At 45.6% G+C, this 22,981-nt stretch overlaps 1 protein-coding gene across 1 annotated transcript in view; it reads left to right on the top strand.

Annotated features, from left to right (window-relative positions):
* The window catches only part of lcor (ligand dependent nuclear receptor corepressor), a 37,258-nt gene extending 18,416 nt beyond the window's left edge, over positions 1–18,842 (top strand). The window contains exons 2-7 of the mRNA XM_052084615.1: positions 5,000–5,065; positions 6,142–6,221; positions 7,572–7,707; positions 11,165–11,542; positions 13,764–13,839; positions 16,128–18,842. Coding sequence (XP_051940575.1) covers positions 5,000–5,065; positions 6,142–6,221; positions 7,572–7,707; positions 11,165–11,542; positions 13,764–13,839; positions 16,128–17,265 — 1,874 coding nt within the window. The 3' untranslated portion in view covers positions 17,266–18,842. The remainder of the gene's footprint in view (positions 1–4,999; positions 5,066–6,141; positions 6,222–7,571; positions 7,708–11,164; positions 11,543–13,763; positions 13,840–16,127) is intronic.
* The last annotated feature ends 4,139 nt before the right edge of the window (positions 18,843–22,981 follow it).

Genomic DNA, 22,981 nt, shown 5'->3' on the forward strand with positions numbered 1-22,981 from the left:
GATAGCATCGAGTGCTATTTTGCCGCTGAACATATCGAGTGTAACGTTTTAGCATTTACAGCAGTGGTGTAAAGTTGGCACTTAGCATTGTTTGGTGACCTCGTGACGCTAGCGTCTAGCCCTAAATTGTTTTTGAACGATGGTTTTGTTGCTGAGTCTTTAGTTCACGGTTGCGGTTTCTGCTGTGAGGCTGCGGGAACGCAACGCAACGCAACGTAACACGCCATGTCCAATTTGCACAATTGATCGCAAACTCCAGCGATCCAGTGAGTGAGTGTTCGATTGGAATTCCGAGTGTGTGTGTGTGCGCATGTCCTTTGAGCTCATCCTGCTTTTTTTTTTTTTTCTTGAGAGAAAAGATGAGATGAGATTAGGGATTTGGTTCGCTGAGAAGCGTCAGATTGAATCGACACGCCGCGTTTAGTGGGGGGGGGGGGGGGGGGTGCGTGTGCGCGTCTCTCCGGCTCTGGTCTTTATTCCTTACAATTCACATGCAAAGCAAACCTCAAAACGGACAAACACAAGTGACACGTGCACTCGAGCACACACTTGAGCGCAATCATATAAACAACAAATGCAAAAATCATTTTCACGCCAAATAAAGACTAGTGCAACAAATCAACAAACTCTAAATACGTTATCTGATATTTTCTTATCAAGTTAACCCCTCAACCACTTTATGAATCAACTTTGAGGTTATCATGTTGACTTTTTTTCCGTGCCAGAACTAAATTAGCTCGACGTTAAGCACGCCGCATATTTTTCAGCACCGTTTTGAGTCGTATTTTTGTTGTTGTTGAAATTCACTCGCGGCGCGCCAATAGTTGCGAAGTGGCTTCAAAATGAACCACTCTACTGTTTCAGGGTATAACAAACGTGATGTGTCTTGCTATCATGTGCTTGTCCAAATGTCCTAATATGGACGACCATGCACCGGAACGGATATTCCAAAACTATAAAAAAAAAAGACTTACTTAGAAGTACAAATTATTCTGCTAGTTATTTCCACTTAAAGCAGCTCTCTGGAAGTGCATGCATGTGAAGAAACGCCACGTCGCCTGACGCGCCGTGTGACGTCGCCGTGTCATTACAAATTTTGACGGGACACGCCAGCAAAATCTTTGCCGCCCGACATGTTTTTCCATGTTGCGGTTTTAATTGGGCACAAAGGTCGCCCTGTCGTCGGCTAGATAAAAGCAACTGAAGGTTACTCTGCAGGCAAGTCTGCCGAATACTGTCTCGCCATTTCTGAACGGATGTTGGATCTTTCAAAATGGCCGAAAGTGCACTCAGGTGTCACTTGTTGCCAGGCAGAGTTTGTGGTTCCCAATCGAGTGTACCCACCCCCCACCCCCCAAAAATACACCCCCCCCCCGTTCATCCGTCATTTAAACTTCCCTTGAACGGATTTTGCAAGACACAATTTTGCGTCCAGCAAGCGGTTTGTTTTTCCCCCCAATCGCAAGCCAGAAAGTGACTTGATGCTAAATGCTAACAGCTAAGTGAGGAAATGTAAATAATGGATGAAGTCGAATGGATGTCAAGTGCTGTTGTGACCTAAACGTCCAACCCCCTGCCTGCTCTCTGGCCCTAATGAGCTATTGATTGGTCGAGAACGAGGCTTTGGTCACGCTGAATTATGAATGAGCACGCTGCGCTAAATTTAGCTACCGTTCGCTAGTCACAAGAAACGTCAACCTTCCGTACTCTTCCTTCACGTACGCTTCCTGACTACAAACGGACTTCCTCGCTCGGAATTCTTAAGACCGAATACATTTATTTATTTAGTTATTTTTGCAATAATTTAGCTTTTTATTTTGATCCATCGGTAGTTGATTCGTTTATAAGCTACAACAGTTATGTTTGTTGGTTTCAAAAGTTAGTTCGGCCATTACTTCAGTGGCCACAAAGTTATCAGAGCGATTTTGTTACTCGATTCCAGCGATTTTTATTTTATTATAATGATTTTTTTTCTTCTGGAGAGACGGTTCTTTTTGCTGTCAGTTACGATTATTATTTTTTTAGCGGTTTGTTACTTCAAGTGTATCCTTCATTTCATCGAGTTGCAAAGTAGTTGGTTAGTTGCAATCGTTAATTTCTTGCTTGATTTGATTTTCAATTACAGTAGTCTCTTTTTTTTAATCTTTTCATTGGTTAATTTTGAGCCTTTGGCACATTGTGAGGTTCCGCCTACCCCTCGCCCCGCTGCCCCAAAATAAGAAAACGAGCACAGTTCCGATGATCTTGCACTACAAATGACGTGTTCTGCTCACATGCTTAACATACTTGTGCATGGCTGTGTGGGCATCTACGTGCTTCCGTACACTTGCGTGTGTTTTGGGTGGATTTGGGTGGCGTCCGCATGCCTTGCGAGTTCCTCCTTGCACGTAGAAATCGAAGTTTCCTGACGTGTGCTTGTGTTTGTTTGTCTATGTGTCCACATATGTGCGTGCGTGTGTGTGTGTGTGTGTGTGTGTTACAGTCCTGTCGGACTGTAAAGTGAGAGGAAGTGCTGTAAAGTGAGAGGAAGTGACAGCTTTGTACTACTTTTACACGCCCACGCACACACACACACACACACACACACACACACGTATATATATGCACGTGTGTGTGTTTGACCTACATGGGTAATCTTTTTTTGCCTATGCCTGGCTGTTATCTGATCAGGCCAATCACATCCCATTGTAATATCCCGTGGTGTCCCGTTTGTCCATGACATTTAATACAAATGATTTATTTATTTATGCTTTTTTTTCTTCTCATGAGACATGTAACGAGTTGCAGTCAACAACAACTAGAAAAAAAACCCTAAGTTACGCATTTTACAATTTTTGTAAATGATGTATTTTGTGGTATACAAATTTTTTTTTCAAACACTCAAAATGTTCAGAGGCATCTGTGCTATCCATACATATATAGTTTTTATTAGTTCTTTGGGATTTTTTATTTTTTATTTTTTGCAAAAGGAAAAAAAAATTGTGTCTGGAGATCCCAACCAAGCCCTACTAACAATCTCGACCGGACGTGTTCATGTAAATTGGTTTGAAGCCTCCTGCAAAAAGGCAAACTCATTTGCGATCCTCTGGCGCCACCTAAAAGTTGCACAATTGGAATGACCTCAACCCAACAATGTGGCATACACACACGTCTGTCCAAGCGAAAACAAAGCGATTGACGTAAAAATCGCGTGAAATGCATGTATACACATTCGGTTTACGATGCATTCAAAAATATGAATTATAATGGGTCTCTATGGTGCAAAATATGTAAATTGTGAAGATTAAGGTATCACAACGTTTTTTTATTATTGCTGCAATGCCTGAGAATTATCAGCCGGTGACGTCATGAAATTTAGGCCATTTTAGAACCCCCCCATACGTTTCAGCTCTCTCGTGTTTTTCCGAATGCATTTGCCTTTGATTCAAAGACATCATTTTACATTTATCGCAAGCGGTGGACTACAAGGGTTAAATCCATTTTTGGATCATTATTAACATGAATATCTATTTCACGATTTTTCGATAACTTTCATGATTTTGACAGAATAGTACATGCCAAAAAAAAAAAAATAGATAGGCTTTAACTATCAAATCAAGCAAAACAAAAATACCATATTTCATACGGCTTTTGATCTTCCCTCAAGCAGTGTCCCGAAATACTATGATTATCGACATTATTTTGTCACGTGGGGGACGGCAAGACCTCGCAAAACGCTACGTTCTTCTACATTTCGACTCTCACCAGCCCAATATATCCCCAGCATGTTCACGACATAAACCGTAGCTAACACGCATTAGCTCATGTGACGTTAGCATAACCGCTAAGATGAGCAGCTCATTTGCAGGGGGGGTCGGGGGGGTTTGGGCTGATTGTTGACTTAGCATCAAAAGTACAAGATACTCTGTTGTAACAATCTGGGTTATGTGTGGTTTATTGTTGTGGGTTGCTGATCGGGTGTTGTGGCTATTTCTTGAACGCATCAATTTGTTCGTGTTGTTTGCACGGGTGGGGGGGCGGGGGGGATGTCACGCATCGGTTAGTCCGACACCGTTTTGTGGTCGTCACAGGAAAAAAAAAAAAAAAGGACGCAAATGGAAATGATGTCATCATCGTCACTGTCAATGAAAACAGCACTGGTTGATTAGACATGATTTGGAAAGCCACACTTGGGACTGTTGGGGACCGAACGGCACAAATAGATTTTGTGGCAGACTGTACATGTCCGGTTGTGGGACACAAGTTGACACGTTTGTCAGCATCCTTTTGAACTTTTCTCTTTTTTTTTTTTTAAATGTTTAATTTTTGGGGGGGTTTATTAATAAGAAACGAACTGCGTGCGCATTTGAGGAACCTTTTTGCATTTCAACACACGCGTCTTTGTTTGCCTCCGCTTTCATTTCTCCATGGTGGATGGTTGAGGTGGCGGGGGAAGGGAGGCTGGCGACGGTGGGGGGTTGTAGGTGGATATTTTGGGGGGCGGGGCGCGCGGGAGGGGTCGCCGCCGTCTCATGTATTTATGTTGGACCGTATGCGGTCGCTAGGCAACAGCCATAGCAAGATGTTTACAGTTAATAAAAAGTGAGTGACATTAGCGCACTCGTGTGTTAGCTCTAAAGAGAAGAAAGACTGCGTGTGTGTGTGTGAGTGTGTGCAAAGCGCGCATGTGTGTGTGTGTGTGAGTTATAATAAGCTCCAGGCTTGTCTTTATAGATATTTTGCCCGGTGTATGTTCCGGCAAAACCTCTCTGGCATTTTGTGTGTGCCTGTCTAGTAATTGTGGCCAATGAGTTGTTGACAATGACAAAGTCTGTGTTTTAATCATCATTATCGTCAGTTTGCATGAGCCGCACAAAGACTTTGGACACACACACACACACACACACGCACGCGCGCGCTCGCGCCTACCTATAATGTATATATTCACACACAGCAAATTGTTTCTTGAAAGAATGTGGTCACATGATGTGGATGCTAACCTGACTTCTGTTCTTCGCAGGCTTTGAAAGCATCCTGGAAGGCTTGTTTGGGCCGGGAGTAGTCAAAGATAGCACGCTTTTCCAAGGTAACGTGCACACACACACACACACAAACCCGCTAAAAAAATTGCATTTGAAAGGCAAAAATGAAAACGAAATTTTAAAAATCATGAAAAATGCAACCCTATTACATCTGTACAAAGAAAGCGCATGGCTAACGATTTAAACGGCGTTTGATGTCATTGTTACTTCCGAACGCATTTCGCAATTGACCAAATTCAAAACATCCTTCTTGTTCTGGGCTAATATGATTGAACTTTTCCTTGTCTAAAGGAAAAAAAAACCTTGGATAACTACTAAATATCAATTGTTGATGAATGGATAGCTCATGGCTAAACGTGTTTAGCGCCACACTGTCGTGTCAGTTTTTGTTGTTGTTGTTGAAAGGACTCCATGATTCATCACGGACAACACGTGCGCTTATTTTTCTGTGCGTTAATCACGGCGAAAGAGTTTAGCTACCTACTGCACAAAACGATAGCGGTACGTGGGTACGAAGAAAGCTCATGGCTAACCGTTTAGACGGCGTGTCATATAGCATTGTTATTCTTAGACTACGAGCGAAGGACATGTTGTGTGGCTTACTTTTCTTCATGGAAACATGTTAAATGAGGTTGAAGGGCAAAAATAAGTACACAAGCAATACAAAAGAATAATAGCGGTACGTTTGCGTGACGAAAGCTCATGGCTGAATGTATAAACTGCAAATAATAAACAGCGGAAATAATTTGAAGCACATACAACAGATGACGCAAAATTTTAGGGTTTTGGAAACATTTGTTCGTCACTGCTTGTGGGTGAAGAACGGTGGTGACTTTAAGGAGTTATATTTGGCTCAATTGCGGCACTGAAATCTTTTTTTGGGGGTGGCCATTCAGCCTGATGATATGCTCGCCGTGACTTGGATGTAAATTTAAAAAGAAAAGTTATTTTGCCCTGCGCTAGGGCCGCATCACAGCTTGCGTGCGCTTAGCGCGCGCGTTAGCCTCCCTCGCGCGTTATCCCGTAAAATTGTCAAATGACACCCTTTCGCCTTACTCTCTTACTCAGTTGACTTATTTAGAAACGCCACCTTCAAAATAAAGCCGTCTGTGTTTTGTAGATTGCGAGCCCGAGGAGGTTTCCGACTGGTCGTTTGATGACAACTGTCTCTTCTGCTGCCTGCGAGTTGAGAAAGTCAAGGTGAGCCGGACGGAGCTTGATTGTTGACATCGGACAGCTTCCCCCCCCCCCCCCGTCTTAAATAGTCATCATCTCTACATAATTCTCGAAGGTGTCGGCTTCAATTTGATTATTCGAAGCTTACTGTAAAACTGACACATGAAACCAACTCCACACAGCAAAATGCTCAGCCAAACCATCTCATACCCGACGTTAGCTAGCTAGCGCCATGCTAATGTGTAACACGAAAGGGAAATAAGCACAGTTGGCTCAATAACTTCAAACCGTCAAACGACTGCCACGTTAATAGTCATGAGTAGTAAAATCAAGAGTGCGCAACAATACTTAGATGCGTATTTTCTCTTAGCTCCGTCTGAACAAAGGCGAATTTCCGGAGTTGGGTTGGGACTTTAGCGGATCACGCATTACTCTCTCAAAACAAACGTGAACTCATGCAAAGACATTTCAAAAAATGTGTGAATGTTCGTTCGGATTAGCGCGTCGTCGTAAAACCGACGGTCGTAAATCGCTGCGGTTATCCCGCGTTCTTTTAACTGGGGGGTGAGGGGGGGGGGGGGACCTTTTACAATCATCTTTAGGACTCAGTCGGGGCTTCACACACAGCCGTTGCTACGCTACTTGACAGTGTATCTCGGCCCCCAAAGTAAGAGCGTTCAGTTGGTTCAGAATGAGCACTTTGACCAGACCTCCAAATTTGCTAGCTCGGTCATTTGCCGACGCTCGCGGCGATATTTGTTTTTCCTTTGAGGGGCTTAAGGCAACTACAAAGCAAATAAGACGCTCCCGTCCTGGTCGAGTGTCCCTTGTTCACTGACTTGGCCCTGCGCTGACCTCTCCCAGGTTAGCCATCTGCCTCCTAAAAATATACTCAAACAAACCCCCCCCCCCCCGTGCACTCTTTTGTCCTGCCCATCTGTCCCGCAAAGAAGCATTGCGGAACGTGCCTGCGCGCTCATGTGTGTGTGTGTTAATGGCACAAGACAAAGAGCAGATTCCAATTGAAGAATCAATAAATCTCGGCGTGAAGCAAAATGCCAAAAAAGACGAAATTTCGAGCACCGGAATACAAATTATATTTGTCCATCTCATCAGGCGCGTTTATTTATTATAAATATTTTTATGTTGATTTCCATTTTTAATTTTACGATGCATGCAAATGCTGTTTGTTAAAAAAGTCTCAAGAATCCATACCCGGCGTTTTTTTTTGGGGGGGGGGGTGGGGCGGTATGGGGCTCTTACTTTGACGATCCAAGCGGCTATTTTAGACAGACGGGCAAACGCAAGCGCGCATCGTGATTAGCGGAGACTCAAATCGCGCGCCGCTAATATCGCGACGCTTCTTCCTGCAAGGATCACGGCGCCCACGACACAGTCGCCGGCGGCCAGCTGCTGTCGGAGGGCGAGGACGCCAAACGGGAACAGACTCGCCTCAGCCGGCTGGAGAAACAAGCGCAAGACTTCCTCAATGCTGTGTTTCACAGGAAAGGTACAATACACCCCCCCCTCCACCCGCACGCCCCTCAGTCGGGAATATGTGGATGAGTGTCTTTCCAGAAGCGCATCCAGGCACGTTAAGTCGGGGAATTTGCTTCCTTCCTCTGGGAAATTAACCAATATGAGGAGCGTGCACGCCCTGAAAATGACGACACACTCGCCCACGTCGAATGTCATCATTTTTGCTCCCATATGGAGATGATTAATATTTGAATTTGTCATTTCCTTCAGTTGCTCCAAATTTTGGGTGTTGACCGAATCATCGGAATAATTTTATATTTATGTATTTTAAAATGTCAGTATCTGTCCTGTTTTTGGGACGTTTTTTGGGGGTATCGATAATGGAGGACCGGAATTAAATTTGACTTGACAAACGAACCCTCCGTAGCTATCGCGTCAACAACTTTGCAATGTTTTGAGCTCCTACGCCGAGCAAAATTCACCGCAGCTCTGCCTACCTCTTGGCTTTGACGCGATAGCGTTTCACGCGGGGGTCACTCGGCTGCGGCGTGAAACTGGCAGATCTTCCTGGCTGCCTAGTTGTGGGTGGCGTCGTGTCAAGAGGGCCAATTTGCGCATATTTTCAGAAATGGTTTCCAAAAGATGTTGTCGGTCGTTTAGTTTCAAATTTATTTGGTGATTTTATAATCGTGACATGACAGTGATGTGAACGTCATATGTTCTCTCAAAATAAATACATATAATAAGATATAGTCTACATTTAAATATTTTTGACATTGCCGTTCAGCGGCGGTCACTTAAAAACGGCATTTGTAATTGAGCAAAACTGTCTTTAAAAATATGCTTTTATATTGGATAAATTTTTTATAATATTAGATTATTATTAGTGTGGGACGAATAAAGGATATATTATCTTATTATTTTTATAATATTAAAAATATATAAAAATGTATATCTGTCAGTTTTGGGTGTTTTAGGTAGGGTGACCTGATATCTTAAAATAAAATCAAATAAAAAGGGGCAAAGGATAAAACCCTGAGGGATGCCAATTTTTTTTTTTTTTTTTTTTTACACAGATTAAACGCTTTGCCCGCAGGTAGTCGTAATTAATCGAAAGTAAAACCAAAGTAAAAGTGTTCGAAAGTGGGCCACGGGAGCTGTGACCCACTTTCCTGAGCCGAACTCCTGACTCCTTTCGTGCATTTGCGTGCCAGATTCACGAAATGAAACCAATTTGAACAAAAACTTTTTTTTCTTTTTTTTTTTTTTAAACGACGGGGCGCACTTTGCCTTGTTGTTGGCCAACGGAAGAATGAAAGCCACGCTGAAATGAAATGGACACGAAGGGTCAACGAGGTGCATGTCAAAAAGCAGGAAGTCGGCGTTGACAATTAACATCCACCGTCACCTCCTCGAAAATGGAATTTGAATGGCAAAAGAAAATGAAACAATCACGTTATGATTGATGAATCAGAGTGCCACGTTGTTTCCCCTCGTTCTTCTGAATAATACGGGACATTTTGAAAACTCCGTTTCTACGTTGAAGAATGACGATGATTCATCATTCTGATGGGACTTTGTCGGTGTTGTGTTACGTGGCTTTTAATGCGCAAAGAAGCGGATTTATTTATTTGGCGCCCCCCCCCCCCCCCGGATGGCCGCCTGCTGTGCCGTTTGTACGCCAGCCTGCAAAAAAAAAAAACGGATTAAAATAAATTTGATTAAACAAACCCCGTGCGATTATTATTTTCATGTCCTTTAATGCCATCCAGCAGATTGGACATTGCCTGCGTGCGTTTGGAAAGGGGATTCTGAAATTCACGAGACATGCGTGTGAAGTTTAACACCCAACATTATTCTCTGTGCGAAAGGCAAAGGCATATAAATGCCTAAAAATAACGATTTTTAATTCGGGCGGCACCAATTTTGCATCTCGTCTTTGTTGGAAAGAGATTGTTGACACAATCGGCTAAATTCCCTATTTTCTATCACAGGTGCACTAAACCTGCAATATTCTCTGTGTGAAAGAGTTTTCGAGCACAAACGCCCACCCCACGTCACAGTCGCGCCTTCCACTCTGTCATTGTCATTTGCTGTAAAATCCTGCCTTTGCTGGGTTGTGTGTGAAAGACGCGATTGATAAAAGGCGTATCTCCAGTGCGGTATTTGCGTAGCATCTCTGCGTGAAACAGGCTACAGAATTTTCCTTAAGCAACCTGCCTCGCAGTGGGCCTTTTACAGAAGGGAGGTTGTTTTGCTGTACGAAAGTGCATAGGCAATTTCCTGCCTTTGCTGGGTTGTGCGTGAAAGACGCGATTGATAAAAGGCGTAGCTCCAGTGCGGTATTTGCGTAGCATCTCTGTGTGAAACAGGCTACCGAATTTTCCTCAAGCAACCTGCCTCACAGTGGGCCTTTTACAGAAGGGATGTTGTTTTGCTGTACGAAAGCGCATAGGCAAATTCCTGCCTTTGCTGGGTTGTGTGAAAAAAAGACACAAATTGATAAATGCCGGATCTGATCTACAAATCTCTGCGTGAAAGACACTTTTGAGGCCAGAAACCTCTTGACGGTTGCTGCGTGTCAGCGCGCACTCGTACTGCAGTAACCTGCCTTGACTGGGTTCTGTGTCAAAGGCGCTGGATGTGGCTTTTTTTTCTCTCTCTCTCTTCGTTAAACAGGCGACGGATCTGGAAAAAAAAAAAACGTTGGAAATCCCAAATTGTGCAAAACAAAACGGAATGTTTGTAAACAGAGAAATGGTGCATGGTAATCTGGTATCAAGGGCGGCATAAGAGGATCTCGCGAGCGATTTTGGGGATTATTTCCGCATCACACCAGGATTATTCCTTGCGGGATGCGGCTCACGTTCGCAGCGTTGGTGATTAGGACTTTGGAGTTTTTCACTGCAAATAAATAAATAAAACAACTCAAATTTAACCCAGATTAAATAAATGTCTGCCGTCAAGGAAAAAAAATACGCTTGTTCTTTGTCTGCCGGAGGATTTCTTCCCACAAGAGACGTCGGTCTGTCTTTTGTTTATTCGGCGAATGTTGCAAGTAAAAAATTATTCTTTTTCTTATGTTAACTAGACCAAGACCGACAAAAATGTCTTCGGGAGTCATACGCTAAACGTATTTTATTTTTGAAATTTGGTGGCTTTTCGTGGCCGTCATATTTGAACAAACTCCTCCTTGAGATTTTACCCGATCATTTTCACACTTTGTATGTCATGTTTCAAGATATTTGAGATGAAAACATATCAAAGGTGGGAGCGAAGCCTCATGAAGCTTCATGAAACACATCAGGCCTTTTCTATCTTAGAGGGTTGATTTTGAAATGATGTCCTGTTTTTGATTATTAAAGGCACAGAAATTAAGATTTAAAAGGAAAAAAAAATCCGATTCATCAGTTCATCCAGAAGATAATCGCCGGATGAATGCGCTATCGTAGCATATTGAATGAATCTCGCTCTTTCCACCCCCGCAGAGCTCCCAAGTTTGTCGGACCCCCACATTCCTCTAGTGGCTCGCGAGATCATGCAGCGAATGATCCGGCAGTTTGCCGCCGAATATACCTCAAAAACTACTCAGGACGCCCCCCCTCCTCCGCTGCCGCCCAACGGGGCCATGAAGGACCAAAGCCCGCCGCCCTGCTCTCTGCCGGCGCCGTGCTCGCCGCCCTCGTCCGCATCCTGCTCCTCGCCGTCGCCCTGCCTCAGCCCCCCCGACGCCGAGGGGGGCGCGACCGTCGCCGCCTCTGCACAGAACCCCGTCCTCAGCAAGCTGCTCATGGCCGACCAGGACGGCCCGCTGGACCTCACTGTCAAGAAGAACCCGGCCGAGACCGAGACCCCCGCCCAGCAAGGTGAGCTGCGAGCGCCGCGCAAAACCTCGTCGTTGTCAAAACGTATCGTAAATTGACCACATTCAAAAACCAAAATCAAAACAAAAAAAAGGCACCGTCGCAAAAAATCCCAAACCGTGTTACACAAACTGATTAAAAATTATTTAACAAAATGAAAACTGAAAAAAAAGTGCCATGAATTAATCAAATGGCTTATTTATCATTTTACTCGGATGCGCCAATTTTGCAGTTTCTCTGCGTGAAACTCATGCCTCGTATCAAAAATGGTTTGTGGCCTGCAAATACAATCAAGCTCTTAAATATCCTGTTAATCAAACTGACACCATGGGGGGGGGGGGGGGTGTTGGGGGGTGGCCGCCGTGTGACCCGGCAGTGTGACCGCCGTCCGCCCTCGTTCAATTTGTAATTTGAAGAGCAGCTTTTAGGAAGCGGCTTAAGTGCTTCCTGCATGGAAAAAAAGAAGAAAAAAAAAGGACATATTTGCGGGCTTTGCCGTCCGCCCTCCCGCTGGCAGCAATGTTTGAATTACACATCTTATCAAATCATTAATTCCCTATTCTTGTTTGATTTGAATGCTAATAACATTTTTACGTGTAATGTGAGCAGAGAATGCGCCGCTCGCATGATTTTCGTTGCCTTTTAATGCTCAAAGCTGAGACTGAAGATTAGCATAGCATAGCATAGCATAGCATAGCAAAAACGTGGCCCATTTAAGGGCTGGCCAGCTTGCGACCTGCGGGTCAGTGGGGTCAGCTGCACTTGAGGGATTATTAAAGACAAACACACAAAGCAAAACAGCAACATAGAGACATCACAGCACTTCACACAAAAAGTTCAACAACAAAAAAAAATTTTTAATCTTTATTTAGTTTTTAAAAAAGCATTTCATGCATTTATTTTGGAATCACCATCTATTTTTGTATACCACTTTTCAATTGTTTTAAAATGCGTAAATGTTTTATTTGTACTCATCTTTTTGAGATTTCATTTCATATTGATTTTATTTTGCGAATACATTTTTAAAAAAATGAAATCAATGTGATTGTTTTTTTTAATTCAACTTAATTGCATTCATTTGTTAACCTTTTGTATTTTTTTTTCTCCAAATTATGGATTGTTTGATTTTATTTTATTTTTTTTGAATTCATATATTTAAAACATAACGAGAAAGAATAATGAACTCTCATTGGAGCGTCATCGCCGCTAATCATAAAAGCCCTCAAGCGTAAGATGGTCTGGCAGAATGTACAAATTCTATGACTCATCATTGTACGTATGAAATAAGATATGATATGATCAGTGGACTGCGCGCATTCCATTTGCACCTGGATCCTCCCCGCGCCGCCACTAAATGATGGTTCACGGCGTGCCGATTGGTTGATTGATTGACCCTACCGATTGATTGAGTGCCTCTGGCTAAAGGCGCCAATTAAGAACTTGTCTCGGCTAACGAGGTGCCAACTGAATAGCCAGCGCGCGGAAGTCGTCAGGGAGCTAAAAGCCAAATGCGGCTTCGTAACCGTGGAAACACTCTCGGCCTCGCAGCACGATTGCAAAGTTGTTTTATGAACTTTGAAGGGGAGGGTGGGGGGGGGGGGCGGACACTCATCAAAAAAAAAAAAAAGTTATACTGCGTTCCCGTGAAATCAATTCACTCTCATTTAAATGTCAATGAAAAAGTCAATTAGCATATTTGTGCCAGCCCGCAAGCTTGTCTTCATTTAACAATGTCAAACAATTACCACAAGTACAATCTGGGGGCTTGGGGGGGGGGGGGGTTCCAATTAGCATGCACCACCCCGCACTCTGTTTGATCCATTCCATTTACACTACCAATGCAATCGATATGATTGACGAAAAAAAGAGAAAGTTTATGTATCGATATCGGATTGGAGTCGCGCGCCGACTAAACACTTTGACTTGGAGTCTTTTAAAAGAACAAATTCACAAAATGTGGCCGAAACATAATCATGTAAACAAATGTCTGGCTTCACTTATCGTGACACAAAAAAAATTTAAATAAAATGGACGTCAAACCTACCGGCAGACCGCAATTGTGCATTTTGAGTGAATGATTGATTGATTGACACAGTAAAAAAAAATAATAATAAAATGCTAATAATCATTTGAATGTTGTAATTTGCAGTTGATTCTATCGAAAGGTAGATTGCAGAAAATCTTGATCCTAATCGTAAATCGCATTTGTTTGTCTTTTGTCCAGATGGCGTTTTGGATCTTTCCACCAAAAAGAACCAGAATGACAAGCAGGGCTTCTCCTCGCCGCATGGACTCAAAGGGTAAACGCACACGCCTCACCTGTCCGTCAAAACACATCCGCGATTAGGATTTGAAACCAGGTTTTGAGTTTTTACGCTTCGTGTCTCCCGATTTTTGGTGCATTCTCATTATTATTATTATTTTTATTATCAATCGCACAGACGCTCTTCGGTAAACGTCGACGTTTGGACGCTTTGCCGGCGGTAATCCAAACGCATTCTTCGTGCTAACGTGCTAAGCATTAGCTCGAGAACTAGCAAACAAGTGGCGATGCGTTCAGGGTCACTTGGAACACATCAAGGAAGACCTTCCCTGATGTTTGTGTGTCCGCCTTTTGAAGGGGGTGCTGCCGCTTCAAAAAAATGCAGCAGCGCAAAGCCCTCAGAACACGAGTCCAGATCCAGCCCGGGGGTCATCAGGGGTCACCTTGGTCCCAAAGACCCCTGAAGGCCCCCTTTAGGCCCTGAGCCCCAGTGGGACTCTCTAATGATTTGCTCATAAAATATTTACTCCTGGATGGATGGATCGCTACCCCCACCTTCTTTTGTGTGTGATTTTTTTATTTTGGGGGTGGGGGGGGCGGTGGTTGGGTCTGTGTATTTGCTCTTGTCTTGCAAAATTTTAAAACCATTCGATAAAATACGGAGAAAAAAAACGTTACGGTACAAAAGGCGTATCGAAATCCATTTGAGACCACTGCATACTTTTTTGTCCCAAATTTCTGACATCATTTTTTTCCCGTTCGCTCCTTTTTTTTAATGTATTTTTATTTTTATGTAAAATGCATATAGAATGTTTTTCAGAGTTTCACTTTTTTTAATGAATTTTTAATTCTCACCCCCCCCCCCCCCTCCCTCACCGGCGCATTTCAATGAGCGGCAATTATCTGCGGATTTGCACAACTCGCGGCGGGGAGGGAGGGGGGGCAGCCCGTCCACTGTAGAACGTTGATGTAAATCTCGTACTTTGGAGGTCATGTGCATCAAAGGGGGGGAAGTCAACCCGCAAATTTTCTTGACAGAAACACTTGAAACGCGGCATTCTGATTCATATTTGTGGAATATGAGTTAAGCAGAAAAATGCACCCTTTTTTTTTCCGCCAGCTCGCACCATTTTGCCACTTTCTGTCGACTGAAAATGACCCCCCCTCCCAGATGCTCAGGACTCGTCTGACGCCTATATTCATCCGAATGCCGTGTTTAGGCGCCTTTGGGTCGCATAGAACTTATGATGACTCCATTGTGACGTGGACTCCGTATCCCCTCGCTCCCCCCGTATTATTTTCCTGCAGGCCGAGCTAATGGGTCTTCCGGCCCTCACCGTTTGCCGCGAGAGTGGCCTTCTTCTTCTTCTTCTTCTTTGTCTTTGTCCGCTCCTTCTTTCCGTTCCTCCTTCTTCTTCTTCTCCTGCTGCTGCTGTTGCCATGGTGACCAGGCAGCACTTAAAGAGGAGCACTTTGCATCTTTCATCTTGCCGCAGACACATTTACATGCCGCCGCAATGCTGTCTTGTTCATTTGACATCCAATTTAAAAAAATAAAATAAAAATGGGGGTGTGGGGGGGGGGGGCGGCAATGATCGCTGATGCTTTTGAACTTTTTAATAGGTGTTTGTGGACATTTCTCTTGGTGAACGTTCCAAGCAACTTTTTTTTTTCTGCAGAATATATTGTATCTACTTTCGGTGTAACTAAAAAGTAAAGAAAAAAATGGACAACCTTAGTTTTCTGTTTTTTTTGTGGTTTTTTTAAAATGGTCTTTGGCACGGTCCTTAACAGAGTCCATGGGAAAAACAAGGGCGTAACTCCGCGTCGACTGGTTTGTGACTCCGTTTTAGACCGAGTTCTAGAGTGGTTCCTGACATATTTTGCTTCTGGTTGGTTCTCGGTGGGCGGCCCGGTAGTCCGTCGGCTTCACAGTGCAGAGGTACCGGGTTCAATTCCAGCTCCGGCCTCCCTGTGTGGAGTTTGCATGTTCTCCCCGGGCCTGCGTGGGTTTTCTCCGGGTGCTCCGGTTTCCTCCCACATTCCAAAAAACATGCGTGGCAGGCGGATTGAACACTCTAAAAATTGTCCCTAGGTGTGAGTGTGAGTGCGAATGGTTGTTCGTCTCTGTGTGCCCTGCGATTGGCTGGCAACCGATTCAGGGTGTCCCCCGCCTACTGCCCGAAGACGGCTGGGATGGGCTCCAGCACCCCCCGCGACCCTAGTGAGGATTAAGCGGTCCAGAAAATGGATGGATGGATGGATGGATGGATGGTTCTCGGTGTGCGTCCTGGGCTCTGAGTGGTTTGTTTTCCCTCCACGCAGGCACCCCCGGAAGGTGGAGCGTCGCGCGGCAGACGCGGACGAGGATGACGGCGCGCCGCCGCGAAGCTTTGGGGACGGCCTTCGAGACAAGGTGATCAGCTCCTTTAAGCCGCCGCTAGCCCACTCGCTGCGCGTCAAGGAGGAGTTGCTTAGCCAGAAGCGCCGCCTCCTGGGCCAGCCCGCCGCGCTGTCATTGGCCAGCCTGGAGTCGGCCGCTCTCCTCAATCACGGCCAGTCGCACTCCCTGCTGGGCCAGAAGGGCTCCTCGTCCTACTGGGGCAGTAAGGCCCACCTGGAGGGCCTGATGAAGCTGAAACAGGCCAGCGGGGCCCTAAGCGGGGCCCTGAGCGGGGCCCTGGGAGACCTCAAAGACCTGCCTAGCTTTCTGGAGAACCATCACAACCACCACGGCGCCTTCTCCTTCAAGAATTCTCTGCTCCACCACCACAATCAGGTCTCCAAGGCGCAGCATCACCACCACGACGCCAAACGGGACCACTCGCCCCCGGTGGACCTGAAGATCCCGCAGGTTCGAGGCATGGATATCTCTTGGGACTCCCCCGCCTCGGAGCTGTACGCTTTTGGCGGCGCCGGCGGCGGGGGACCGGGCGAGAGCGCCTTGAGCCGCAAGTTGAGGGCAATCCTGCCCAAGCAGAATCGGCGGGGCGGCAGCTTGGGGAGCCTGCTGGACGGCGCCGCCGAGTACTGGGCCGCCGACTTGGAGCACTCCGCCTCCGGGCCGGCGTACTCCACCTCGGACGCCGAGGGGGACCCCAACTCCAAGCAGCCGCGCAAGAAGAGGGGCCGCTATCGGCAGTACAACAGCGAGATCCTGGAGGAGGCCATCGCCGTGGTGATGAGCGGCAAGATGAGCGTCTCCAAGGCGCAGAACATGTACGGGATCCCGCACAGCACGCTGGAGTACAAAGTCAAGGAGCGCATGGGCACGCTGAAGAACCCCCCGAAGAAGAAGCTCAAGCTGATGATGAAGACGGAGGCGGCCGGCCCCGAGTTCCCCGCCGACGCCGAAAACACGCCCGCCGTCACCCAGCCCGCCGCCGCCGCCGTCGTCGCCCCCTCCCTCAGGCCCGCCGAGCTCAAGGCCGACGTCAAGGAAGAAACGGAACCCATCGAATGAAAGCGACCTTCGTCGGACTCCTCCGGAACCAACGCGGGACTTTTTATGCGTGCCAATTTCCTTTGCGGTATCCGAGCACAAACGCAGGGATGAGAACCGAGACGGGTTCTGGGAGACCAACCACGAATTGGAAGCTTCTTTTTAAAAAAAAAAAATGTATACCCGACACAAAACGACGACCATTTCCTCAAGCATGCCGATAATCCCCAGTCGGGTTGCAAAGGGCTGGAAAATGTTCTGTTGAAGTTCGATTTCCACCAGAAGTTGGACTGGGCAGTTTTGGAAATAGCCTTGGCATGGGAATTAACTGGGAATTGTGGGTAATGATTAATTAATCGCGTAATTAACTAATTAATTAATCAATAAAAAATTTGAGAGCGCTCCTCGCCCGTAAGCAAAGGGCATGACACTACCTTAATACCGCCATCTTAAAATATTGCGGGGGGGGGGGGGCCTCGTACCCGGAAAACCTTGTGAGGCGAGGCACCCCTCCCTCAGGCGCCTCTTGGACCGAGTCCGATTTCATTTCCCAAGTGAGAGCCCGCTTTCAACATCCAAGTGGCATTCATTCCCTCGGAGTCTTTCCAATTTTTGAAAATTCACAGAAATTTGTCAGCCCGATGCCCGACACGGAAAAACCTTGGAAACCAAGACCCCCTTTGCCCGTATTTCTTCTGCGGACCCGGACCCCGACGGCTCACGGACGCAGTCTCTTGGGATCATTACAATTTGGGCAGAGAGACAAACGGGGGGCCGGCAAGGGGTTGAAAATTGCAAGGGGACTATTTTAGTGTGCGTATGAATCAACGCCGTCAAGATTCCTCGTCAGGGTTGCGAGTCGAAACCCGCCTGCCAGGTAGCCATGATGCTTTAACTGCGAGACCTTTTTTTTTCTTTCCTGCCCGCGACGTCCCGCCGAGTTCCGTGCGGAGTGAGAAGACACACAAAAAGTCATTCAGGGATGCATGTTTGTGAGTTTTGTGACAAACTACTGACTGGTGAGATCATTTTGTTTCCTTTTTTGGTTTTTTTTTTGGGGGGGGGGGGAGTTTTGGTTATTTTTTTTAATTTTGGTTTTGCTTTCTTTTGCACTACACTTTGGGTCCGGCGCTTCGGCGGACCAGGTTACCTCGGCATTGTTGCCCCTCGCATCATGCACTTATTACGGTCCGTCTCACAAAGCCGGGTCGGGGAGGGCCCGCCGACGCCGCTGCCTCGGCATCTGAATGCGGATCAGCCGCAGCGGCGCCGGCGCTACCTCATGGACCTCCGTCGGCGTCTGATCGTGGAAGGCCGGCGCAGTCTTCGGCCTTTCAGGAACGGGCGCGAAGCTCGACTGCTATCCACACCGCGAGCCCCCCGCTCCTATGCTAATGTATTAGCGGGGCCTCGGCTAACCGCTAGCTAGATAGCCTGGGCTTAGCCAGGACATTTTGCTGATGTTTTTCTTTCCTCTTTTCCTTTTTTTCTCTCTTCGAATCAAGCTCAACTCACCGAGTTGCTCTACCATCCAATTTCTAGTTTGAAAGGCAGTTTACTACGACAATGTGCATTTATATGGGGTGCCGGGGAGGGGAGGGCGGGTAATATGCAGTGGGGCGGGGAAGGGGGGTTTAGCTGATAGTCAGATTTAATATATTATAAATTATTACGACTAATAAAAGCCAATTGTTTCTTTTCTGCTGGTTGTGAACTCAGGGTTGTAACTGAGACGTGGCTTTCAAACTTAGCAAAAACGGCTAGCGGCGCAGCGGCTAAGCTGACGTGCCGCGCATTATCATCGCGACTCTCCAAAAAACAAAACAAAAAAAAAAACAATAACCCACGACACTCCCAACTATCGTACTATTAAGACACATCATCGCACTTTGGGACATGAAAGACGCCAGGTTGCGCATGTAGCCTAGCCTTTTCTCGCGCGGTGGGAGAGCTAGCCTTTGCGCACTGAGACGCCACTAAGGTCCGCCTCCCGCTGTGGCTGGCTGAAGTGGTTTTTCCTAAGCTGCGCTCTGACAAAGAGGCAGGAAAAACATCCCTCGGAGGACGGATGGATGGAAAGAAAAAAACAAAACAAAACAAAACATGTTTTTGTTTGGAGTCTTTTGTACAGAGCCCCGGACATGAGGAAACAATTGAACTTGTAGCCCCAATATAGACACTTTTGAAATTTGTATTGCGACCACAATTTAAATGGTTTCCCGTGTCATATCTGGAGCTCTCGACTATTTTGTGGGGGGGGTTGGGGTTTTTTTTGCTCAATGTTGTTGTTAGCCTCCGGACGCTTCCTTGTGTGAGATTTCTGACAATTCACGTCTGTAAAAATGTACTGTATGGATGTGTTATATTTGATTGTTTTCCCTTGAACATGGCATGCACCGCTTTGGTATGTTTGCGGGTGGGGTGAGACGGTCTGGGCACGATTGGTTATTGACCCCCCCCCCCCATGGCGCCACTCGCTAGCTTGGTTCATACAATCGCTCGTGGCCAACGAGGAGAAGTCGTCCTGCATGAAATGCAGCCACACTTCGAACAATGCCGAGCATTTGAAGTGTCTAAAACAAAAGGTTCCGACTGGCGACCGCTCACACCGATCGGCGACCGAACGAATAGGTTTGTTTAATTACAAAATTTAAAAAAGTAATTTTGTAATACTTACAAAATTAGCCAAAATTTGTTTGGCTAATTTTCTAATATTAGCACGTCGCATGAAGTTTTGGTTTCCAAAAAAAACCCAAAAAAGAACAAAAAAACATAATTGGCACTTAAAGCACAGATTTTTTGCATTGAAAAACAAGCAGCACTTAACACTTTTTTTGTTTTTGATTGTTTAAAACACATGACTGCAACAGCAATGTGCAAAAAATAATTTGTAGTGCAACCACAAATTAAACCGTACATTCAATGAAATTAAAACGTACCCAAATGAGTATTAAATGAAATGACCAGTAAAATGACTCGCAAATACTGAAGTATGTCACGGAGAAAAGTTGACAAAAAATGGCAAAGTACAATGATAAGGTGTTAAAACAGCCCAAGTGAAAAACAAAAACAAAACAAAACCATAAAAATGGACCAAAACCGTTTTTCATCTGCTGAAAAACTCTAAATATTTTAAAATTTTAATCTGAAGGTATATTGTCATTGTTCCTCAAATAAAACAGAAGAATTGTTTGTACCAATTGCTTAAATCTTTTTTAAATCTTGAACTCACTCACTGCCATTGACGGCTACAGATGTCAAACATCCATTTTTTGTTTTGTTTTAAACTGGGCTGGCAAAATAGTTCATAGTTAAGATATCAAAAAGCATTAGTTTTAAAAAAAAACTAAATTCGACCTTAATCCGAACGTTTACTCTGTTCTTCCTCAAAACGACCCCCCCCCCCCCCAAAAAAAGCAACAGAAAAAAAACACAAAAAAAATACCTCCGGCCAGACTGTTAATTGCTCTTGCGGGACCCCCGTATAGGACCGGGGGGGTGCATGCCATTTCTTTTGATGTTGTCCGGCCTTCTTTTTCAACCGTCCACGGTCACAACAACAACAACAACAACAATGTCCTCCTCACGCTACGTGACACACTATACGCTAGCGGGATCAATGTTCTCGTCCACCACACTCTGGCTCTCATGTTGAATGTAGAAGTGAACGGAAGCCTTCGGTTCTGGAAACGTCTCAGGATGCAGCCAGCGGGATGGCGGGAAGCAATATTTGTCATTCGGAGAGTGGGTGGGGGGGGGCGCCGGGCACACACGTAACTACCTGAAGCAGATGGACATATTTATAGATGATATGAATAGAATATGACATATAATATATGGACCACACGTTTTACCTCAATCTCACTAGAAGGACTTCTTTGCCGTGCCTCGTACTTTGCTGTATCCTAGCGACGGGAAATCTTATTTTTTCCCACCTCTCGCGCTGGTTTTTTATTTTTTTTTCTTTCAAGTCGCCTCTCTCTCGCTGCGGGCAAGGTGTGTCAAGTGTCTGACTGACCAATATTTGCCACCCTACCTCGTTAATATCTTTCTTCTTCGAACATACTCGCAAGACAACATTGGAGAAGTCACGGCACAGATCCCTGCGGGACGCCTCAAAAGACTTTTTGGGGGTTTCAGTGTAACTCTTGCATTTTGTTGGCCGGACTTTCTTACCCGAGGAATCCGAGACGGGGAAAATAGGACGCTTTTATGTCGTGCGTGCTTAGCAAAATCATTTTTTTGGTATTTTTTTCTCCCGAGACTGCCAGAAAAAAAAAAACACCCCAAACTGCGCGAACCTCACAGATGCCACGTTGGCCGCTGCCATCTTGTCCACGCCAGTTGTGCTTGTTTCCTCTTGTGGTTGTCGTGGATACCTCAGGTCTGACCACTTTATCGAAGCAGCTGATTGTACAATAGCAACACACACACACACACACACACACACACACAAACCATGAAGAATCAGGACTTTGAGTGCCGCCTCCTTTACAGATTTTTTAGCTCTTTTTAAAAGACCCTTCCTCCCTTTCTTCTCCGTGTTGTTGTTTTCCTTCTTCTTGTTGAGGGAAAAAAAAATCCAAGTTTGGAAAAGTCAGGTTTGCTGTGAATACACGCTGTCGTATTCCCTTGAGCACACACACGCACACACACACACACACACACATACTCACACAGTCGTCAGGTAGCCATATGTTGAGTGGGCGGATTCTAGACGTTTAATTGCGCGTCTCGATTGGAAGGCGGTGGGCGCGTTTGCTCGGTTGGTCGGCATTGCCTCTGTGAACATCTCTTTCTTCCTCCTCCTCATTTCCACAATTTGAAAAAGTGGACATTGACCACCCATTGTCCCCCCCCCCCACCTCAAAAAATATATTTTTTAGAAAAAAAAAATCATATCGTAAAAGTCCGCTAGCTTAATGCTCGCATGTATCGTGAAACGCCATAGAGGCGCTAACGGAAATTAGCGTCGACGTTAAGAGTCATTCTAAACCTTGACCCAACAAACAAAGCGGCGTCTTTTTTAGTCGCGCTCAAGTGTTGCAACTGGAAATTTGGAGTTGCTCATATGCCGGAAAAAAAACTCGGAAGTTGCTTCAGAGGAATGCCACGCGACGAATGAGGACATAGCGAGAAGCCGCCGCCGCCGCCGCCGGGCTAATGTCTTGTCCTTTTTGCCGCTTGGTTCCGTGCCACCTTTCAGAACGTAACTAACAATCAAGGGGCTTGTTTGAAGCTAATAGAGGCTCTCAAACCCGGGCGGACGCTCGGGGGTGGGGGGGGGGGGGGGTAAATGTCAAAGCGATTCTCGGAAGCTAAATGCGCAGCTTAAAAGGCCAAACGCAGCCGCGCGGCGACGGCGGCGGCTTCGGCTAAGTTCTCTCAAAGGTTTTCGCAGTGTCGGCGACAAGTCGACACTTGTTCAAATGCAAAAGTTTTTGTGATGTAAAAAAAAAATAAACAACAACAAAAAACATGGCCAAGATAAATCATTGCCTCTCATGATTGAGTTGTTTTTAGCTTTTCAAGAGACAAAGTGAAATCATGTGGCCGCCATTCTGGAATTCACGCTCACTTGTTTTAAAATGGGAGTCAGCGCCCACCTGCCCCACCATCAACGTGCCTCCGATAAACACCAATCAAAGCTCAGTTGTTCTAGTAGGCTTTTCCTGGTGATTATTTTTTATTTTTTTTCCAGCAGAAGCCTGCCGGCTTTGCGTTTACGATCAATTTG

Source organism: Hippocampus zosterae, chromosome 13 (assembly GCF_025434085.1).
Source record: "Hippocampus zosterae strain Florida chromosome 13, ASM2543408v3, whole genome shotgun sequence".
Taxonomy (NCBI): Eukaryota; Metazoa; Chordata; class Actinopteri; order Syngnathiformes; family Syngnathidae; genus Hippocampus; species Hippocampus zosterae.